The sequence below is a fragment of the Triplophysa dalaica genome, chromosome 12 (genome assembly GCF_015846415.1).
Source record: "Triplophysa dalaica isolate WHDGS20190420 chromosome 12, ASM1584641v1, whole genome shotgun sequence".
NCBI lineage: Eukaryota > Metazoa > Chordata > Actinopteri > Cypriniformes > Nemacheilidae > Triplophysa > Triplophysa dalaica.
This window is the reverse complement of record NC_079553.1, coordinates 22,816,381-22,836,406: the sequence shown is the minus strand read 5'-3', so window position 1 is coordinate 22,836,406 and position 20,026 is coordinate 22,816,381. Positions and strand designations below refer to the sequence as shown.

General features: G+C 43.9%; 1 protein-coding gene across 1 annotated transcript; it reads left to right on the top strand.

Annotated features, from left to right (window-relative positions):
• The first annotated feature begins 8,372 nt into the window (after positions 1–8,372).
• LOC130432405 (uncharacterized) lies at positions 8,373–11,803 on the top strand. The gene has a single exon (XM_056761744.1). It carries the CDS (start codon positions 8,498–8,500, stop codon positions 11,801–11,803), a length of 3,306 nt encoding a protein of 1,101 aa, XP_056617722.1. The 5' UTR covers positions 8,373–8,497.
• Positions 11,804–20,026: the final 8,223 nt, after the last annotated feature.

Genomic DNA, 20,026 nt, shown 5'->3' with positions numbered 1-20,026 from the left:
ATAAAAGTTCTGTTGATTGTGTTTTGTTCAAATGTTTGTGTAAAATACATATGATTAAAATACCAACCAATCATCTTACAGCGAAGCTCTTTGACACGCCCAGCAGCTGAATCATCTAATGTTACGTTTGTCTTTTACTCCAAACTCCTGATTCCAAAGGGACTATTATAATGAAAGACTGATCTCTCACACACCTGTGGGGAGTCACAATATATCTCATCTGTCCGTCCCGCAGCTTCAGATCTGCTCTTTTCTCTGGCATATGAAGCATCTCAGGTGTCTCCCGCGGGATCAGTGCGTCTCGCTGCGATGTGAAACATGAGAATTGGTCCTCAGAGACGACGCAGTGTTGGAAGAGCTGCGAGAGGTGAACACAAGAAGAACATTCTGTAGTATTTCAGCCGCCGGCTCTTCAACACGTTCTGATGAACATGACAGCGTCCTTCAATGTCCTACAACAGGCCAGAGAGTCACACCTGAGGGGTGTTTGTCATCCACTCATTTATTCAGCTTGCATTCGGTTGTTTGAGATATATACTGCTTAAAAATACATAAAATATCAAGAATATATACTTTTAATTAAATACTTTTCATATATGAGGCTTTTCACAGTGTTGTGTTGATGCACAGCAGCATCATATACATTTGGTTGCGTGAGATACTATAATAAAGAGAAGAATAACCCAAATGTTTGGAAGTGTTCTTGAAATAGATTTGAAGTCTATTTTTAAAAATACTTCAAGAACAATTAGGAACACAAATATGAAAAACGTTAAAGTGCCAATATACACTATTATAATATATAAAGGTGCGTTGCTATAGAAGAACCATTTTTAGTTTCATGCAGAACCTTTTAGTCAAAGGTTGTTTGTAAAGAACCTTTTTTGCAACAACCAAATTTTGTTAAAGGTTCTTTATGGAACAATTTAGACAAAATAGGTTGTTTTTTGGCATCTTGACGCACCTTTATTTCTAAGAGTGTAATATATAAACAGTATAACTATAAGTACAGTTCACTTCATAAACACAACTTGCGGAGTAAAAACTTTTCACACCGAGTTTAACCCTGTGTTATCTTCATTCTTAACCCTGCATTTACCTGGGGTTATGAAACGCTGCTCTGAAGCAGGATTAACCCGCATTGCGGTGCCAAACATGTGCACTGTGAAACGCAGTGGGGGTAGAATGAGGTATTCGGTTATTTAAAGGGACCACGCACTATTTTTATTCAGTCAATTTGACGCTGCAGTATTTATCCAATCATGACCGAAGAAACCGATGGCAAATAATAAGGTTAACCCAGGGTTTAGTGATGTACAGTGTGAAACATCAGGTTATGAATACCCAGGGCTATCTCTTAACCCCTGTTTAATAACAATCAGTGTGAAACGTGAAACAGATAATCCAGTATTCTGTTAACCTGGGGTTAAGAATAACCAGGGGTTAACCATTTCAAGTGTGAAAAGCCTAATAAAGGTGCTTTAAAAGGTTCTTCGATGCCATAGAAGAACCTTTTGGTTCCACAAAGAACTTTTAACATCTGAAGAACTTTTTTGTTTCACAAAAGGTTCTTTGTGGTGAAAAAAGGTTCTTCGGGATATAAAAACGTAAGAAAGATACGATTCTTTAAAGAACCTTTGACAGAATGCTTTACGACACCCTTAATTTATTAAGAATGTTCATCAGCTGAAATGTGTTAAAGGTATTGAACTAGTACACTATCACTAACTTTTCATTTCACAATTTAGCAAAGTTGCAAAACAGCTTTAGAACAAACATAAAAAAATGAATTGTAATCTGCAGAAAACAGCAGAAATACCCACAGTTAAAGTAGACTACCCACAATGCACCTGGTCCTACTGTCCCAGCATTCTATTTAAATTGAACCAAGCACTAGACCTCAGGACTGTGATGTGTGTCATACGTGCAATGAATTTACATAAGACCCAAAGGTTCTGTTGTATTAAATCTGTGAAATATTGTAAGCTGTTGTTCTGAAATGAGAATGTGTGCGGAGACGTTTGGATTGCATCAGAAGCATCAGAAGCGTTTGGGCGTGAGACTTTATTTCAGCATCCTAGGAGAGAACGACAGCTCGCTGAAGTTTGTTTTGTGATGTCTCCAGACAGCTGCGTGTCAAAGGAAGGTGAATCCAGAGGACATTTCTCAAGCGTTCAAACACACACGTTCTCAGTGTGCAGCGCTTCATACTCACTCAACAGCGTCACAGAATCAAGAAACAAACTCAGTGTGCTTCAGCCCTTCAGGGCAAACACAGTGTGTGTGTGCGTGTGTGTAGGTGTGTTTGTGTGCATTAATGTGCACTTGACTTGTGTCTGTGTATGTGTGTGTAGGTGTGTGTTTTTGATGTGGAGTATGCATTAAAGTGCAATTGACTTGTGTGCGCGTGTAGGTGTGTGTGTGTTTGTGTACATTAACGTACACTTGACTTGTGTGTGTGTGTGCGTGTGTGTGTGTGTGTGTTTGTGTGCATTTACATGCACTTGACTTGTGTGTGTGTACTTTGTTGGGTATGCATTAAAGTGGACTTGAAATAAAGTGATTTATTTTTAGAAGCAAGAAAACACTTGAGGAAAATGATAGGTTCTTAATGCACACCACCTTTAATTTTCCTCTCATCCACAGAACTGAAAGCAGCTTTTAAAGAGTGAGGAGGTGTTTGTGAACGGATGTCCTGTAACTGGAGTCTGACAGCTGCTCTCAGAACCCAAATGAAGCGTGACCCCGTCCCGTCCCCTGACAGAGATCTGTGCACAGACAGGTTCCCTCACCTCAGGCCTGAAGTAAATCACTGAGCTCAACATGATTGAATGACAGGTGTCTTCACACCTTCTTATGAACACCTGCTTGTTTCAAATATTTTCCTGAGGAAACAGAGAAGAAAATGATACGGCAGCTGAAGGGCAGAGAGAGATTCTATACTTCCTTCATATATTATACAGTAAATCATCATGCTGACCTGACTTTGACTTCAACTGCAAATGTGACAAATGCAACACCATAATAAATCTTAAAAACGATCATATAAATAACATATTATTAACTCCCTTCAAGTTACAGATTCTATCATCGAGGAGAGCAAAAAAATAAACACCGATAACACTTTACAGTCAGGTTTCATTGGTGCCGTGACCCGGATTGGGAGTGAGGTTTAGGGGGGTGAATGTAACGGAGGCAAGCTAGTGTAGAGCTGTGCGGTGTGTAAACCTCACTTCCCGACCTCAAGGACTCTCTAGCTACAGACACTAGAGACTGCGGTCTATAGCCTCCTCGCTAGAGCGCCCGACTCCCATGCCAAACCGACCCAGTTTGAAGCCCGCCTGGTGTAGGTGTGGTTCGTTCCGGTTACATTATGTCAGAAATAACTGTCTTGTGTCACACAGAAGGGGCTTATTCCGCGATAACAGATGACTGCTTGTACGTTATCCTGCTTATTACACGGCTACTTGACACATGAGAGAAAATCTTGACATGAAATATTTTATTAGCTCGTGCTTTTTCCGGATGCAGACCTTCTGTGAGGCAAAGCTGTTTACTTTCAGTTTTAAGATCAGAAACGACGTTCAAATGTCACAAACAGGCAATCTAGTTTAATCATTTGTAAATATAATGTCATATATGTTATTAAAAGACATATTTATATTAAATCTGTCAAAATGATTTGCTGATGTTGTCGTGCTTTATGACTTTTGAGCGTCGTTATCTGGGAATAACGACCCATTACGGCCCAATCAGAATCAAACATTCAAATCAGCCGTGTAATAACATTAGTTAAAGGACCAGCCTGTGAAATCTAGCAGCACCTTTCAGTGAGGTTCACTTCTTTTTCACTTCTTTGCTGAATGAGATAATATATTTATGAAATGCGTCATTATGTAAGATCTTTATACACCTCTGAACATGTAGATAGATATTATACTGCATTTCTGTCAAAGGATCCTCTAAAAACTACAAACTGCACTGTGAACTAACATGAGCAACTGTATTTATGTTAAGAAACATGAATAAAAAAAACTATATTCCACATTGTTATCTCATATATGTACATTTTTAAATGTCAATAAAACAATCTTATTGCAAAGTGTTCCTGATAAATCTATTACAGTTAACCTGCATCAGGTTTTCTAACGGTACTTTTGACAAAATGTTTATATGCTCTCCTACCTGTAAGTCGCTTTGGATAAAAGCATCTGCCGAATGAATAAATGTAAATTTAATGTAATGTATTCAGGGAAATATAAAATATATACTTATCATATAAATCTAGTATATTAATTCATATAAGTAGTGAACACAATAAACTGTTTAAGACATTAAATCAATATTTTGTGGTGACTGGTAACATCAGCATTTGCTCAATTTAAATTGTAGATGTATGTGTAAATTGAAGGAACATAATCTGCAATTGTGCCTACGGAAAAATGTTAGTGTCACCAGTCACTACACCATTTGAACTAAAGCCAGAATGTGTTTTTTGTTAAGTTTTAGCTACAGTGAACGCGCACAAATCTGTGAAAGTAGATCAGTGTAAAGACATTCACATGTGAAGTGAAGCGCCCACAGCACACAAACACACCTGCACACAACAACAATGTAAGAATACACCGTGACAGACGTGTGTGTGTTTGTGTGTGTGTGTGATGGGAAAATCTGTCTGGGTTTCTGTTCCTGCATCGGTTTCTCTCCAACAGTTAACTACAGTTTCTCCCGACCGCAAGACAACATCCATCACTCCTGCTACACACCAGAATATCTGATCAGACCTCAACATGTGATGAACAATTAAAATCATTTTGCACTTTTCATATAAACACATGACAAACAGAGCGAAGAAAAAATGGAGCTGCGACAGACTAACTCACACATACACACTATCTACACAAACATTCTTGAAAAAATAAAGACGCTAACAAGAGTTCTTCAGTCACGTCAAAGAAGTCTTTCTTACTTTCTATTGTTTGTAGAACCATTATTCTCTACAAAGAACCTTTTGTGCAACAGTACACTTGTGTGGATGTTAAAGGTTCTTTATGAAACAATACAGCACCAACAAAGAACATTTCATTTTAACATTAGATATATATATAAACTGATCGTTTTATACACGTCACTATAGTCACAAACGTTCACTATGTATGTCAGTAACATCACATTCTCTCTGTAACCTTCTGTCAAATATCTTTCCTCTGATATCACAAATCCATCTGACTCATTCAACACTGACTGATGTGTAAACATGTCTAGAAGGTTGTGTTGTTTTTCTCATATGTAAGAATCACATCTAAACACATATCCATAAAACATGTAGCGTTTCATGACAGAAATCACACATAGCATCCACAAAAAATGTTTACTGATTTTACTTTGAAAAAAAAGATGATAGTGTTCAGCCAACCCCGACACACAAACAGACACTTCAAATATTTTCTAATAAACATCATTTAGTTTGAATTATAAGCTGTTTTCCTCATAGGGACCAAAACATGTCTCACCAGGTCAAAAATGACTGATATGACTTTATATAAATCTCGTTATATATGTTCAGGACTTTAGGTCCTAGTTACGTATAAGAATGTGTACACATACACACACACACACATGCGCACACAAACAATCAGTTGGCTTTCAGGATCTTGTGAGGGATTATTAACATCAAAGTCAATGGAAATGGAAATGTCAGCATGGCTATCTTTGGAAATGCCAAAACTGCATTTGCAAACACACACACACAAACACGCTCGCACATGCAGACTCACACACACAGGCACACACAAACATACTCGCACACACACACAAATCTGTCTTTGATCTGATAACATACTGGGAATCACTTAAATGTGAGTGATGTGCCAGCTGAGAGCAGATACTGATGACATCACTTCCTGTCAGGGTCTGGTGCTGAGGCTTCACCCACGAGTCATAACATCTCTTTTAACTGGATTATAGAAAATTTGGTGGTTTGGTTTACAGTGACGTATGGGAGTGTTCATGTTATACTTTTTTAAATTTTTATTAACATTATATGACAGATGATTTTATCCAAAGTGACTGACAGTGAATTCAAGATCAGGAAATCATAACTTTTGTGTTACAAATGCAATTCTATACATAAACTTCAAAACATTTTTAAACTGACATTCCGTCAAATCTTAAAAACAGTTTGGGATGTATTTCATTGCAGGTTCTTCAGATCAGTGTTCTGCATTCTTTAAAGCGTCAGAATAGATCTTATTTCATATTTATTACAGATATTTTAAATAACTAGAGAGAATAAGTTTCTCTAACGAAAGTTTCTTGTGTAAGGTCAGGCTACAAAAACTGTTTGGTTGGAACCTTGAAGGAACAGTTCAGCCAAAATGAACATGATATCGTTTTTTATTAACCGTCGTGTGCTTCCAGACACAAGAGAATTTCTTATTGGACTTGTACAAACCTGAATACATTTCATAGTTCTACTGAACACAAAGGAAGATATTTGTAAGAATGTCATTAAGCAAACAGATCTCATCCCTCATAGTATTTATTTCCCCTACTATGGCAGTGAATGAGGGATGAGATCTGTCTGCTTATAATGAACATATGTGACAAGTTCCAGACTGCTGAAGAGTGTTGAACACACACACACACACACACACACACACATGACGCTAGCTCAGGGTCAACTCGCCCGGAGCTGACCTGTTCCTGCCCCCCCACACACTGAAACAGGACACACAGAAGCTTCATTGTATCTTGTTCTACTCTTGTTCCGGCTGGCAAGCACACACACGTCTTCTCTCTGGAAGTGGAGTATCTTTCCTCCGAGCGGCCGGCGGTGGTTTTAATTAAAGGATTTTTCTTTTAATTCCCCTCAGCATCCTGTGCTGGATCAGATCTCTGCTGCGTTCTCACGGCCCCGACTGACTCTCTAGAACTGTCTTTTGCTTTATTTGTTTAAGTAAAGTGATATTAAATCACCATCACGTCTCTGTTACACACTCTCTAAAGACCCATTCACACCAAGAACTAAAACTATAACATATTAAAAATCATTCTAAACAGAAGAGCAGCGTCCACACAACAACTAAAACAATAATGATACTTAGAAGCATATGGTTCACTTTCAGACTGATGTTTTTCCAACTGATAAAACATTTACAGCAAATCAATATTCATTTCAATTTAAAGGGGTCACGCATTTAAAATGTGATACTGATGAATAAACATGACATTATTGACCATTGGTATGCATGCTAGTATTGTATCCCTTTATAATTATTATACATTTATAAAAATTCATATTATTATATATTATTTATTTATTATTATTATTCTTGGTGTAAATGGGTCTTTACTCCAGCAAAGATATTAATATTATCAAGATGTGCCACAAACGTCACAATGAATGGCGATAAATGGAACGCTCAATATGGCCTTTAATGAAGGAAGTCCCGCCTTCCAGTAGGATGAGCCAATCATCAGTCAGTAAAGACTGAGGATTCTCTGGGGCGAGGACCTGGAGAAAGGTGATTTTAGCGTGATTTAAGCTTAGAAAATCAAAGTTATGATAGTCCATATCAAGTTTAATCACTGATTGGAAACATGCTGTTTAATTGTGATTTTCAAGCGATTTGAGAAATTTATGTGTTCCCCATTTAAATAGACAGGACTCATGATGTAAATATCTGGCCAGAGACATTGCAAACATGGCCACCGAGTGGCACGACTTCAGTAAACTCCGGCTAGGGTTCTTTTCCAGGAAACGGGTAATGTTTGAGTAAATATTTTGTGATTTCTATGGTTTATTGTTCACATACATATACAGTGTAAATTCACTTTCATTTATTAGAAACAGGCAGTTATTATTACCTTACTTCTTGACTGACTCTCAAATGATTCGTTCGGCGATTCATCACTACTTTCTGTAAGCCTTCAATGATCTGATTGGTCAGATGGTCTAGTCCAGAAAGACTTTTTATTACAAGTAGTTCCAGCCAATCATCATCCAACACTCGGAGTATATAAAGCCTCTACTAACACCCTTTTTGCATTCGCAGATATTGACGTTGAAGTTTTACCAACATTACATATAATTACTTGATGTCAAAAAAATATATATTGATTAAATAGCACTAATATATCTGTATGACGTCAGCTGTAGAAAACCCCTTTCTGTCAGCAGTGGACATCATTCACCTTGAGTTTCACATCATCATTTCTTTGTTCATTCATGGAGCCGTTCTAGAGAAGACGTCCGTCTGTGATGAATCTGATGTCTATTTATCTGGAGGAGTTCACTGGGGCATTAAACACATTTCATTCATGATGTTTAATTAACAAAGTTCGGGAGGAGCCGGAGCATATAACCAGCCAGCTGGTGTGTAATCAGCAATCACAACGTATACACAATCAGCCTAGCGAGCTAGCTAATAAATAGGGAAACCATCTTACCTGCTCGTTCTCCTAAGATTAAGCACCAACTCCTACGTTAGACGCTATGTCCGAGACCCCCGTCATTAACGACGCATCCACAGACCGCAATCCTTCAGCGCCAACGAGCGCGTCCCATTGTTCCAGCTCAGGGTCGGATTCGGTAGCTGATTCCCCGGCTTCATCACGTGGCCGCCAGCTTCGACGTTCCGCACCTCGCAAGGCCAAAATCAGAGGGGACACTCCATCACTTGTGCCAGAGAGACGTCCGCCGCCTTCACCGGCTTCTTCTTACACCTCCACGCACAACACGATCCCCGCCATCCATAAATGGACTGTCCAGGGCCTACGATTGGCTCTATCCAACGCGGACATCGAGTTCCATAGGCGGATGACCAAGGCGGAGCTTTACTGCCTCTACGCTTCTTCCCTGGCCGACACCGCCCCACCAAAGTCAGCTCCGCAAAGGAGCACTGACAAGCCGGGCACGGCTCGTGGTTCCCCCTATTCCCGGCCCGGGCAATCCACCAATGCGGCCCGTCGTGGCCGTCCGCCGGCAACCCGGCACAGCAGGCCCTCCGCGAGCGCAGGTACCGCCACGGATCTCCCGGACGCCTCAAACCGTCCGGTCGAAGTTTTCCAGCAACTAGTCCCTCTCGCAGTAGGCCAGCTCCAACCTCCAGCCAACACCACGCCAGCAGTAAACACTGCGGGCCGCCCAAGAAACGTCGGCTCACCAGCACTCGGAGCTCCAGTGCTATCCCACCCATTCCCTGCCCCTGGCTCTTGGCCCACGGCACCCCCATCGACCACTAGCGCGAGGCTGCCTCAGCTAGCGATGCAGGTGCCGGTCATCAGCCATTTCACCGCCCCCTTAGAAGCCGCCGCTAGCGCGAGCATGGCTCCGCTAGCCGCTCAGGCGGCTGCAATCCCCTCCCTTTTATCTCTCCCGCAGAGCAGATCAGGCTTCACATTGGCCACAGCGACAGCAATGCCAGTGCCAATCAACGCACCAGCGTTGGAACCGCCCCCCGTCCCAGGCAACATCAGGTCACAGATCTTGGCAGGTGCGGACACAGATCTTTATTTACTCCTCTCACCTTTATCACCTCCGTCAAACGAGCGACAGATCACTTACGGCGATCTGTCGCTCACGCTTAAAAATCAGTCACCCAACCACACCCGCACGCTTTCTTTCCCCGAATTCATCGTTGCTTTTTCCCGCTACACTGACGTGATCTGCACTGCGTTCCCTCATAGGAGACGCGAGCTGGGCGATTATCTCGCTATCGTGGCAGAGCTCGCTCTCTCCTATGGGGGCGCGCATTTTTACACGTATCACAGACTTTTCTCCGCCAAATGTGCAATTCGTATAGCTCAGTGGAACCAGTGCCCCTACTGGGGAGCATTGGACACTGAGCTGCATAACAGGGTTTTTCTGGGCGTCCGCAATATTACATGCGCGGTGTGTCGCTCAGTTGCGCATACCACATTAGATTGTCCCCTAGTCACTCCCTCTCTTCCCCCACGCTCAGCTTCGCCTCCCCAGTCTACCTGCTCTGTTCCGCGCCTGCCAACCCGCCCAGTTCACCAAACCCAAGGGCAACCTGGCAATTTGGAGGCTTGTAGGAATTTCAACGCCGGAAGATGCGTCAGGCAGCGTTGTCGCTTCCTGCATGTGTGCTCATTTTGTAGCGGAGCACACGCACGAATCGTGTGCCCATTGTCTCAAACGCAGAATAAAAAACTAAAAAATTACCTTTCGACTCCCGTGAACATTTCTTGTTTGTCTTCAGAATTGTCCTTGCACCCCGACTTTCAATTCACTGACTATCTTCTGACCGGTCTCTCGAACGGTTTCAACCCCGGCGTCGTCAGTCTTCCGTCACACAGCTTAATATGCCCCAACCTCCAGTCTGCGCTCGCCGAACCAGAGTCAGTCGATTTCCTCATTAAAAAGGAGATCGACGCTAATTTCATTATTGGCCCCTTCGACGCTCCCCCTTTTCCTGCATTTCGGATCAGCCCCATTGGCATAGCGACTCGTAAATTCTCTGGAAAAAAGCGCCTCATTTTCGATCTCTCGTCACCACACGGCTCTACCTTCCCTAGCATTAATAGCCTCATTCCGATCGAGGAATTTTCCCTGCACTATCATAACATCGATCAAGCCATCACTTTAATAAAACATGCCGGTCATGGCGCTTGGCTAGCAAAAGTCGACATCACATCAGCATTTAAAGTCATGCCAATCCACCCAGACTTCTGGCACCTTTTCGGCATTCGATGGCGCAATAAATTTTACTTTTCTGTCCGTCTCACCTTTGGCTGCAGAAGCAGCCCAAAAATTTTCGACATGTTGTCGGAGGCAATTTGCTGGATTCTCTCTAACAATTATGCAATTCCCTACCTTATCCACCTACTGGATGACTTTTTAATCATCTCGTCTCCCGACTCGTTTCCGGCTGCACATCTAGCAAAAGTCCAACAGGTTTTCAAAAATCTCGGCGTTCCCCTCGCCCCAGACAAAACTTCAGGTCCCAGCACGTCCATCGAATTTCTCGGAATTAAATTAGACTCGCTTAAATTCCAGGCTTCTCTGCCGAAAGAGAAAATCGATAGAACGATCTTGATCGCGTCCTCCCTATTATCAAATCCCCTCTGCTCAAAACGCGAGCTTCTGTCTGTTCTCGGCCATCTAAATTTCGCGATGAGAATAATCCCGCAAGGTCGCCCGTTCGTTTCACACCTCCTCTCTCTCGCGTCATCCGCACACGCTTTAGAGGACTCGTTATCCATATCCAGCTCCTGCCTCGACGAGCTGAGCCTATGGATAAAATTCCTCAGACAATGGAACGGCTTGTCATTTTTCTACAGTGACATGGCCTCTTCCCCCGTCGATATTCGCCTATTCACAGACGCCGCCCCTTCCGTCGGTTTCGGAGGCTTTTACCAAGGCCGTTGGTTCGCGTCCACCTGGCCCCCCCAGGTTTTAGAGATCCCTTATGCTTTAGCATCCTCAGCTCTCTTTGAGCTATATCCACTGGTCGTCGCAGCATCCCTATGGGGAAAAGAGTGGTCAGCTTCCAGCATAATCGTGCACTGTGACAACGAGGCAACTGTTCATTGTATTAACAAAGGCCGCTCCCACTCCCCCGCCATAATGCCGTTCCTCAGACGCCTCATCTGGATCTCAGCCTGTGACCAATTCATTCTAACTGCCAAACACATTCCCGGATCAAAAAATCAGATTGCTGACGCCCTTTCTCGTTTTGCCTTCCAGAAGTTCAGGCTGCTGGCACCCGAAGCAGATCCTTTGCCAACACCGGTACCTCCCTATTCGGAGCTGATATTCCAGTTAACCACCCCCTAAAAACCCTCATCGATGCCTCTCTAAACTCCATCATCCAAGCCGTCTCCCTCAGGACCCTCCAATCTTATCTAACTGCATGGAAAAGCTTCAAGTCTTTTCACCTGGCATTCAACATTCCCTTTCCCGATTTTTCTGTCATCACCATCACCTCCTTCATCTCCTTCCTAAACTCTTCAAAAAACCTCCAGGCCAGCTCAATTAAAGGCTACATGAGTGGAGTCCAGTTCTTCCACAAACTCATATTCAATTCTCCTTCCGCAGCCATAGCCAGCTCCCAAACATCTATGCTTATCAAGGGCATTCAACGTACCCAGCCTGCTCGCCAGGATGCAAGGCAACCCATAACCCTGGATATATTGACCAGATGCATTTCCACCCTTCGTAAAGGATACCACTCCAAACACGTCGATCGCACACTCGACACCATGTTTATACTAGCATTCTTTGGATTTCTAAGATGTTCAGAAATTTCCACAACATCCATTTTCAACCCCCTAACCCATCCAACGGTATCCGACCTGTCAGTAGTCGATTCAGAGACTATGTCATTTTCCATTAAACAGAGCAAGACGGACCAAACCAGGAGAGGACATTTCATTTACATATTCAATCTCCACTCACCAATTCAACCTTATCAGACCCTCCTAGCCTACCTCCACTTCAGGAAATCCCAGACCACAACCACATCGGATCCTCTATTCGTCGACGAGTCTAACCGCCCAGCTACACGCTTTTGGTTCCAAAAGCACCTCAAAGCTGTCCTGCTCCTATCCGGTATCCCTGCAGACCACTTTTCCGGCCACTCCTTCCGCATAGGCGCAGCAACCACAGCAGCCCAAAAAGGCCTCTCGCACTCTCAAATCCAAGCACTAGGGCGCTGGACATCGGAAGCTTTTAAGAGCTACATCAGGTCCGATCGCTCTATCATCAGGGAAGCTCATCGAACCCTCATTTCCAAGATCATCTAGAGAATTCATACTTCACACGCATGAGTTCGAACATCCTCCATGCCAGCCGAAATCTCACTTACAGGAGATCTCACCGCCGATTCAGCCGGCTCAGGGGCCAGTGCTCAAGTCTCAGGCTCTGCAGCAGCAGTTTTAACAGCAGGAGTCAACATCGCAGCAGCGACTACCCTGGCAGAGACCAACACTACGTTTCAAGCAAAGAAGCCAGCGTTGCCACAGCAACAGCCTCAGCCAAGGCCAGCTTTCCCATTTCAAGCATGGAGCCAAGTGCGGCAACTAAGAATCATCCACAGAAGCCTATGCTTCCGTCACAAGAGCTGAAGCCAGCGTCGCAGCAGTGACCACCTCCACAGAGGTCAGTAGTTCCATCACAGTGCCAAAGCCAGCGTCGCAGCAGCGATCGCCTCCGCAGAGGCCTGTGCTTCCATCTAAGGCACAGAAGCCAGCATCACCGCAGTGACCGCCTCCGCAGAGGCCAGTGCTTCCATCTAATGCGCAGAAGCCAGCGTCGCCGCAGCGATCGCCTCCGCAGAGGCCAGAGCTTCCATCCAATGCGCAGAAGCCAGCGTCGCCGCTGCGATCGCCTCCGCAGAGGCCAGTGCTTCCATCTAATGCGCAGAAGCCAGCGTCGCCGCAGCGATCGCCTCCGCAGAGGCCAGAGCTTCCATCTAATGCGCAGAAGCCAGCGTCGCCGCAGCGATCGCCTCCGCAGAGGCCAGAGCTTCCATCCAATGCGCAGAAGCCAGCGTCGCCGCTGCGATCGCCTCCGCAGAGGCCAGTGCTTCCATCTAATGCGCAGAAGCCAGCGTCGCCGCAGCGATCGCCTCCGCAGAGGCCAGTGCTTCCATCTAATGCGCAGAAGCCAGCGTCGCCGCAGCGATCGCCTCCGCAGAGGCCAGAGCTTCCATCCAATGCGCAGAAGCCAGCGTCGCCGCTGCGATCGCCTCCGCAGAGGCCAGTGCTTCCATCTAATGCGCAGAAGCCAGCGTCGCCGCAGCGATCGCCTCCGCAGAGGCCAGAGCTTCCATCCAATGCGCAGAAGCCAGCGTCGCCGCTGCGATCGCCTCCGCAGAGGCCAGTGCTTCCATCTTATGTGCAGAAGCCAGCGTCGCCGCAGCGATCGCCTCCGCAGAGGCCAGTGCTTCCATCTAATGCGCAGAAGCCAGCGTCGCCGCAGCGATCGCCTCCGCAGAGGCCAGTGCTTCCATCTTATGTGCAGAAGCCAGCGTCGCCACAGCGATCGCCTCCGCAGAGGCCAGTGCTTCCATTTTAAGTGCAGAAGCCAGCGTCGCCGCAGCGATCGCCTCCGCAGAGGCCAGTGCTTCCATCTTATGTGCAGAAGCCAGCGTCGCCGCAGCGATCGCCTCCGCAGAGGCCAGTGCTTCCATCGAAGACGTCAAAGCCATCGTCACCACAGGGATCGTCCCTCAGAGGCCAGAGCTTCCATCTGAGGCATCGAAGCCGGCGTCGCCGCAGCATTCGCCTCCGCAGAGGCCAGTGCTTCTGCCTCGCCTTCGGCCATCTACAACTTTCCACGAAGCAAGCATCACAGCAGCAATCACCACAGCAGGAGCCTCCATCAGGCGCTCTGCTACAGCCGGCCCCCGCCTTCAGTTGCCTCTTTCCAGTATCAGTCTTAACAACAGGGGCATGAAGCAATGAAGCAGCGTTCATTTGGATAGTTCCCGAAAACCCTAATATTACAATCTCTCCAAGCACTACTGCCAGCACCTCCTAGATTCATACTTCTCATCACTGCATTGGGCACCCACCTTCTTTTATCTTCTCAGTCTGAACCATCCTCGGGGGAACCCCTACCCCTTTCTCGTCCCATAACAAACAACATCTCCCAAGGAGCCCTCATCCTCTCGTCTCTACCTTAACACAGGCCACGCCTCCGCAGCGCTTGGCATCATGTTGGGGGGTATACGTACTCCGGCGGCTGTCCCACTTTCTCGCTTTATGGGGGTGTGCTCTGGGCTCAGACCGGTTCCGAGCTCGGCGCACTCACCCGTACTAAGGTAGAGTGTTTCGGGCTCGGATAGATCTGGCGAGCTCGGAGCCTGCTTCCCGGACAGCACGCCAAATACGCATAACCAAGCTTTATCATTATCCCTATCTATATCACTGTTATCTGTGTAGGTGAACTCGTGAAATGATGTTTAATTAACAAAGTTCGGGAGGAGCCGGAGCATATAACCAGCCAGCTGGTGTGTAATCAGCAATCACAACGTATACACAATCAGCCTAGCGAGCTAGCTAATAAATAGGGAAACCATCTTACCTGCTCGTTCTCCTAAGATTAAGCACCCCTCCCCCACCCCGGCTCCTCTGCCAAGCTCATTATCCTGCAGGAACCCGGGGGGTGTGCTCTGGGCTCAGACCGGTTCCGAGCTCGGCGCACTCACCCGTACTAAGGTAGAGTGTTTCGGGCTCGGATAGATCTGGCGAGCTCGGAGCCTGCTTCCCGGACAGCATGCCAAATACGCATAACCAAGCTTTATCATTATCCCTATCTATATCACTGTTATCTGTGTAGGTGAACTCGTGAACTGTGACTTATGAACACCCAGCATGCACTTCAGGGCCCTTGAGGTTTACTTTGATCTTTAAATGAACATGCATTAATCTGACAACATCCGGATGTCTTTATGACCCACATTCACTGATCATGTGTCAAAATAAAAACATCAACACAGAAATCCACATTAATGCCATAAAAGCAGATGTCACACTTATAGACTCATTCCTCATGTTTTATATGACCTGTACTCTCTTCGTTCAGTTTCCCTGGAGTTCCCAGCCAATCAGCATCATCATCTCCCTGCAACACAATCACATGACATTTAGACCCATTTGCTTCATTTCAGTGGTCTCATTATTATCGTCATCACGAAATTCAGCTTTTAACTTTCCTTTCATACATGCAGAATTCAAAAGTGTTTTAAGAATGTATACAGTCATAATAAATAAAATCAGCCAGGTCCAGTTTCCGGGGACTGAGAATTTTTGGGAAATGTGTTTGAAGGTGAAAGTTACAATGCAAAAGTCTTAATTTGTGAGCTGGAATGGCTTACTGTGCATTGTGTCTGTGAGAGAGAGTGTGTGTGCATGCGTGTGTGTGTGTGTGCGCGTGTGTGTCGCACAGGTTCAGTTTATTCAGTAGATTCTCTGAGTCAGAATACAGGAGGAAAGCTGGAGCTCTGCTTCAGTTAATCAGGTTGTTTAAGAATAAATCCCATCAGTCATGTTTCTATTGACTCTTCCCGTGAGCCTCCGTGAGCAGGATGCTTATCAGCCGTAGCATTCAATCCAGCAGAAGTGTGTCAGAAAATGTGATGGCTTGTCTTTAATTTAAATCCAGTCTCTGTGTTTCACATTAACAGTGTTCTGGACGTCTGCGCAAAAGCCCCGACGCAGCTGTACGCCTACAAATACACACTCACAAAAAAAAGACAAACACCACCGCAGAGAGACTGTGATGGAAATCCTCATGTTCAGCTGTGGAGGACTAGAGCAACTCTTGAAGCCTTCAGCTACATCTCTTTAACTACAAACCATCTGCCTTCTATTTAACATGCTTGTGTAGACCGAGCTGTGATGATGGTCTGCGGAATAATTGAATTTGCTGCGTGTTCTCTCTCACTTCTCTGCTGTGTGTCTGTAATCTCAGAGTCAGTGTGAACGCTGTGATCAGAGAGAGGTTGTGTGAGAGACGCTTTACTTCATCAGTTTCTTAAAGAAAGCAGAAACCACACTGATATATTATTATACATGCGGCACGAGAGAGAAAAACTAAATTTCAGAATCCCACAAATCAACATCTCACCGTGCATTAGTGTGCTTGACAAATCAGAACTAAATTCAGCGTCAAGCTTTTTAAACATACAAAAGTGCCAAAAAGAATGGAAACACTCCCGGCATGTTAATAAAGTCTGAATGTCTTTGAATTCTATCACAGAATAATCAACCATGTGGCATTTAAAGAGAGAAGCAGAAGCAAAACATTTGAAAACATTCGATTGAAATGAAGACAGAAGATGATGTTCACTGTTGATGTGATGGACTGCACCTCATCATTTGCTTTGATGTTTTGCATTTAATGCAATGACATTCATACATGCGAGACGCACACTGACAGACCCCGACATGATGTTATGAACTGTACCGACCAGCCGCATGCTGTAAAACTTCTGTAAGAATCCAGTGCGAGTCTTTCACATCCCTCATGTGAGAGTCCCTCAAGAGTGTATCCTATCAGCTACTGTTTCTTTACTCCCAACTACACACACATATCCCACAATGCACTCGACTTCATCTTCATCTCATGTGTGATAAATGAACCAGAGGTAATATAAGCTAGTATTAGAGTGATTGTGTAATCATTTACTCGCCCTCTTGTCATTTCATACCTGCATGAGTTCCTTTCTTCCTCAGAACACAAAAGAAGATATTTTGAAGAATGTTGGTCGCCGAACAGCACCGGACACCATTCACTTCTATAGTCTGGACACAAAACCAATGCAAGTCAATGGAGTCCAGTAAACAACATTTTTCAAAATATCTCCTTTTGTGTTCTGCAGAAGAAAGAAAGTCATACAGGTTTGACATGACAAGAGGGAGTGTAATGAGGACAGAATTCTTATTTTTGGGTGAACTGTCCCTTTAATAGTATTAACACTTGCATTGATGATTGACATTATTTGATCACAACTATCCTAACCTAGGAAATGTAAACAATTAAATATCAAATGTAGATGTTTATCATAGCTCATGCTGTTTTTATGGATTTTAAAAACACTGTATAAAGTGAAATATTCAGAAAGAATGGAGTTAGTTTTGGGGATTTAACTCTGCAGGTGTAGATATGGAGTGCACAGACACAGAGAAATGAATTAACATTAAAGTCGGCGTAAGAAGTGCCAACGGCAGAGCTGTGCAAATTAACTCCAGGTAGATTTGTTCACATGGGAAAAACTGCAAAAATATTAATATTCATGATACATTTTTTTTCATAAAACAGGAGAGCGAGCAACTTCTGTACTGGAGGGTTTGAATCTGTCGTCTGTTATGTGAACGCAAACATACTGTCACTAAACAACAGACAAATTATTCTTACTGAAGACACGACTTAAAAAGAACTGCAAGGAGAATATCTTCCATACTGTACATTTGTTTACTGACCTCATCTCAGTGTGGGACTGGACACATGTTGCTTTATGGGGGTTCACACCGAACGCAAATGAATGCTGGGTTCACACCAAACGCGAACAATCGCGTTCCACGCTCTTTATTACTCGAGGGAAAGTTTGTTTATTGTCGTGTGAGTGACGCGAGCTGACAAATATTTTCAACCTGCAAAGACCGATTCGCGGCGATCGATTCCCCCAATTAGCATCACGTGTTTTTCATTGATGCGAATAGATGCGACCTCGCGGTAGACGGTGCAAATGACGCGGAAATAACGAACTTTCCCCGCGAGGAATAAAAGAGCGTGGACGGCGATTGTTCATGTGAATTAGAATCATTATGCGGTTCAGAGGTCATGTAACTTTTCAAGTTTTTGCACCGAAAATTTCGTTTGCGTTTTTTCCTATTTGCTGCTCGTTTGTACGGTGTCTCTGAATTGTCAAAACGCCTCTCAAAACGTTTGAAACGGATGCGAAAAACGCAGAAAATCGAACCCAGACCGATTTTTGTGACGGATGAAAATATCGGAGGCAGTGTGTAAATGTGATTGACACAACCTGAGGTCGTATTTAGATTTTAACTTGCCGAAATTTCGGATACAAATTTCAGACTCAATGTGCAATGAACTTTACAGTTAGAAAGTTCCCAGCAGTGTTGATGTTTTGTTTAACAAATAAATGTTATTGTCTGTCAATAAGACAGAATTCTGCATCTTAATATTCTTTATACTTAATATTCTGGCAAATGTACGAGACTATACACATTATATACATGTTGATACAACACCAGTAGAACATCAGCATAGCGTTCTGAACGTTTCACAATAAACAGTGTAAATGACCAGTTCAACCATCACATCCATCAAAGAATCTCCATCCAAAATCATGTTCTAAATCCATCTGTGTTGTGTTTGGTGGTTTGGGGATGATTATAGACCTCCTGAGGAACTGAGCAACTTGAAGCCAGAATACACAACATAAAACAGCATCATGACGAGTCTCTTAGCCAAAGTATTACAAACTCAGCAGAAATACTGTCTCCTGAAACATCTAACAACATCATGAAATCTAATATCTAATCTGATTTCCAAGAAAATCTGAGGTACTATTATTTCCCTGATTCTGTGCCACAACCTCGTTTGACTGTAGTTTAGTGTCTTTCTGTCTTTTCCATGAGATGGGAATTCCAGAGAGTGGGTTCTAGACTGGAAATATTGTATATCTCTGTTTACACGAGAGCAAATATTTAATTGCTACTTGTGTAAATGAATTCTTAATGTCAACATTAGGAAACAACTACATATGATAACCTTCAAATTGCTTTAGGTTTCATCCAATAATATAAGCCGTTCTAGCATGTTTACATTCATTTGACAGATACAACAGAATATTTGGATTATAATAAAAACAGAGCTGCTCAGTTCATTTATCATATCAAATACAAGCGTTCAGCATTTACCTGTTGTCTTTAAACACAGGAATCTTCTCAAATCATATATCTGTGACATGATCAGGTCAGATCCACACGTCAGCTCCTCATTCAGTACTGCAATGGGAAAACTCTAAAGAATTTACAAATCATGTTTCAATAACACAACAAAGCCTGTCAATGATGACAAAAGTGTTTCTCTCTCAGCTGTATTTCACAGGTCAATTCATGTCAGTCGGCTCTTTACACTCAGAAACATCACTTCATTCCTCCAGCCGTCCTATTAGACATGATGATGAGAACGCTTGTGTTGAAGGCTTTCACAATCACAAAACACAGATTCAATCTCACACTTATCTCTACAGACATCACATTCTCCAGCCTGACTCTCACTAAACATGTTCACACATGTAACAAACATTCAAACATTCTGCTGACAAAACACTTCAGTGTGTCCACTGAGACATGATTGTGATGATTTACAGGGTGTTGTCCAGTCTCACACATACTTACAGGTCCAGCCGCTTTCATTCGTCCTCCTCCAGCCCCGGACATTCCACCGCACAACTCAACCACAGAGACGCACACATTCACACACAAACACACTCACACACGCACACACACAAACACACTCACA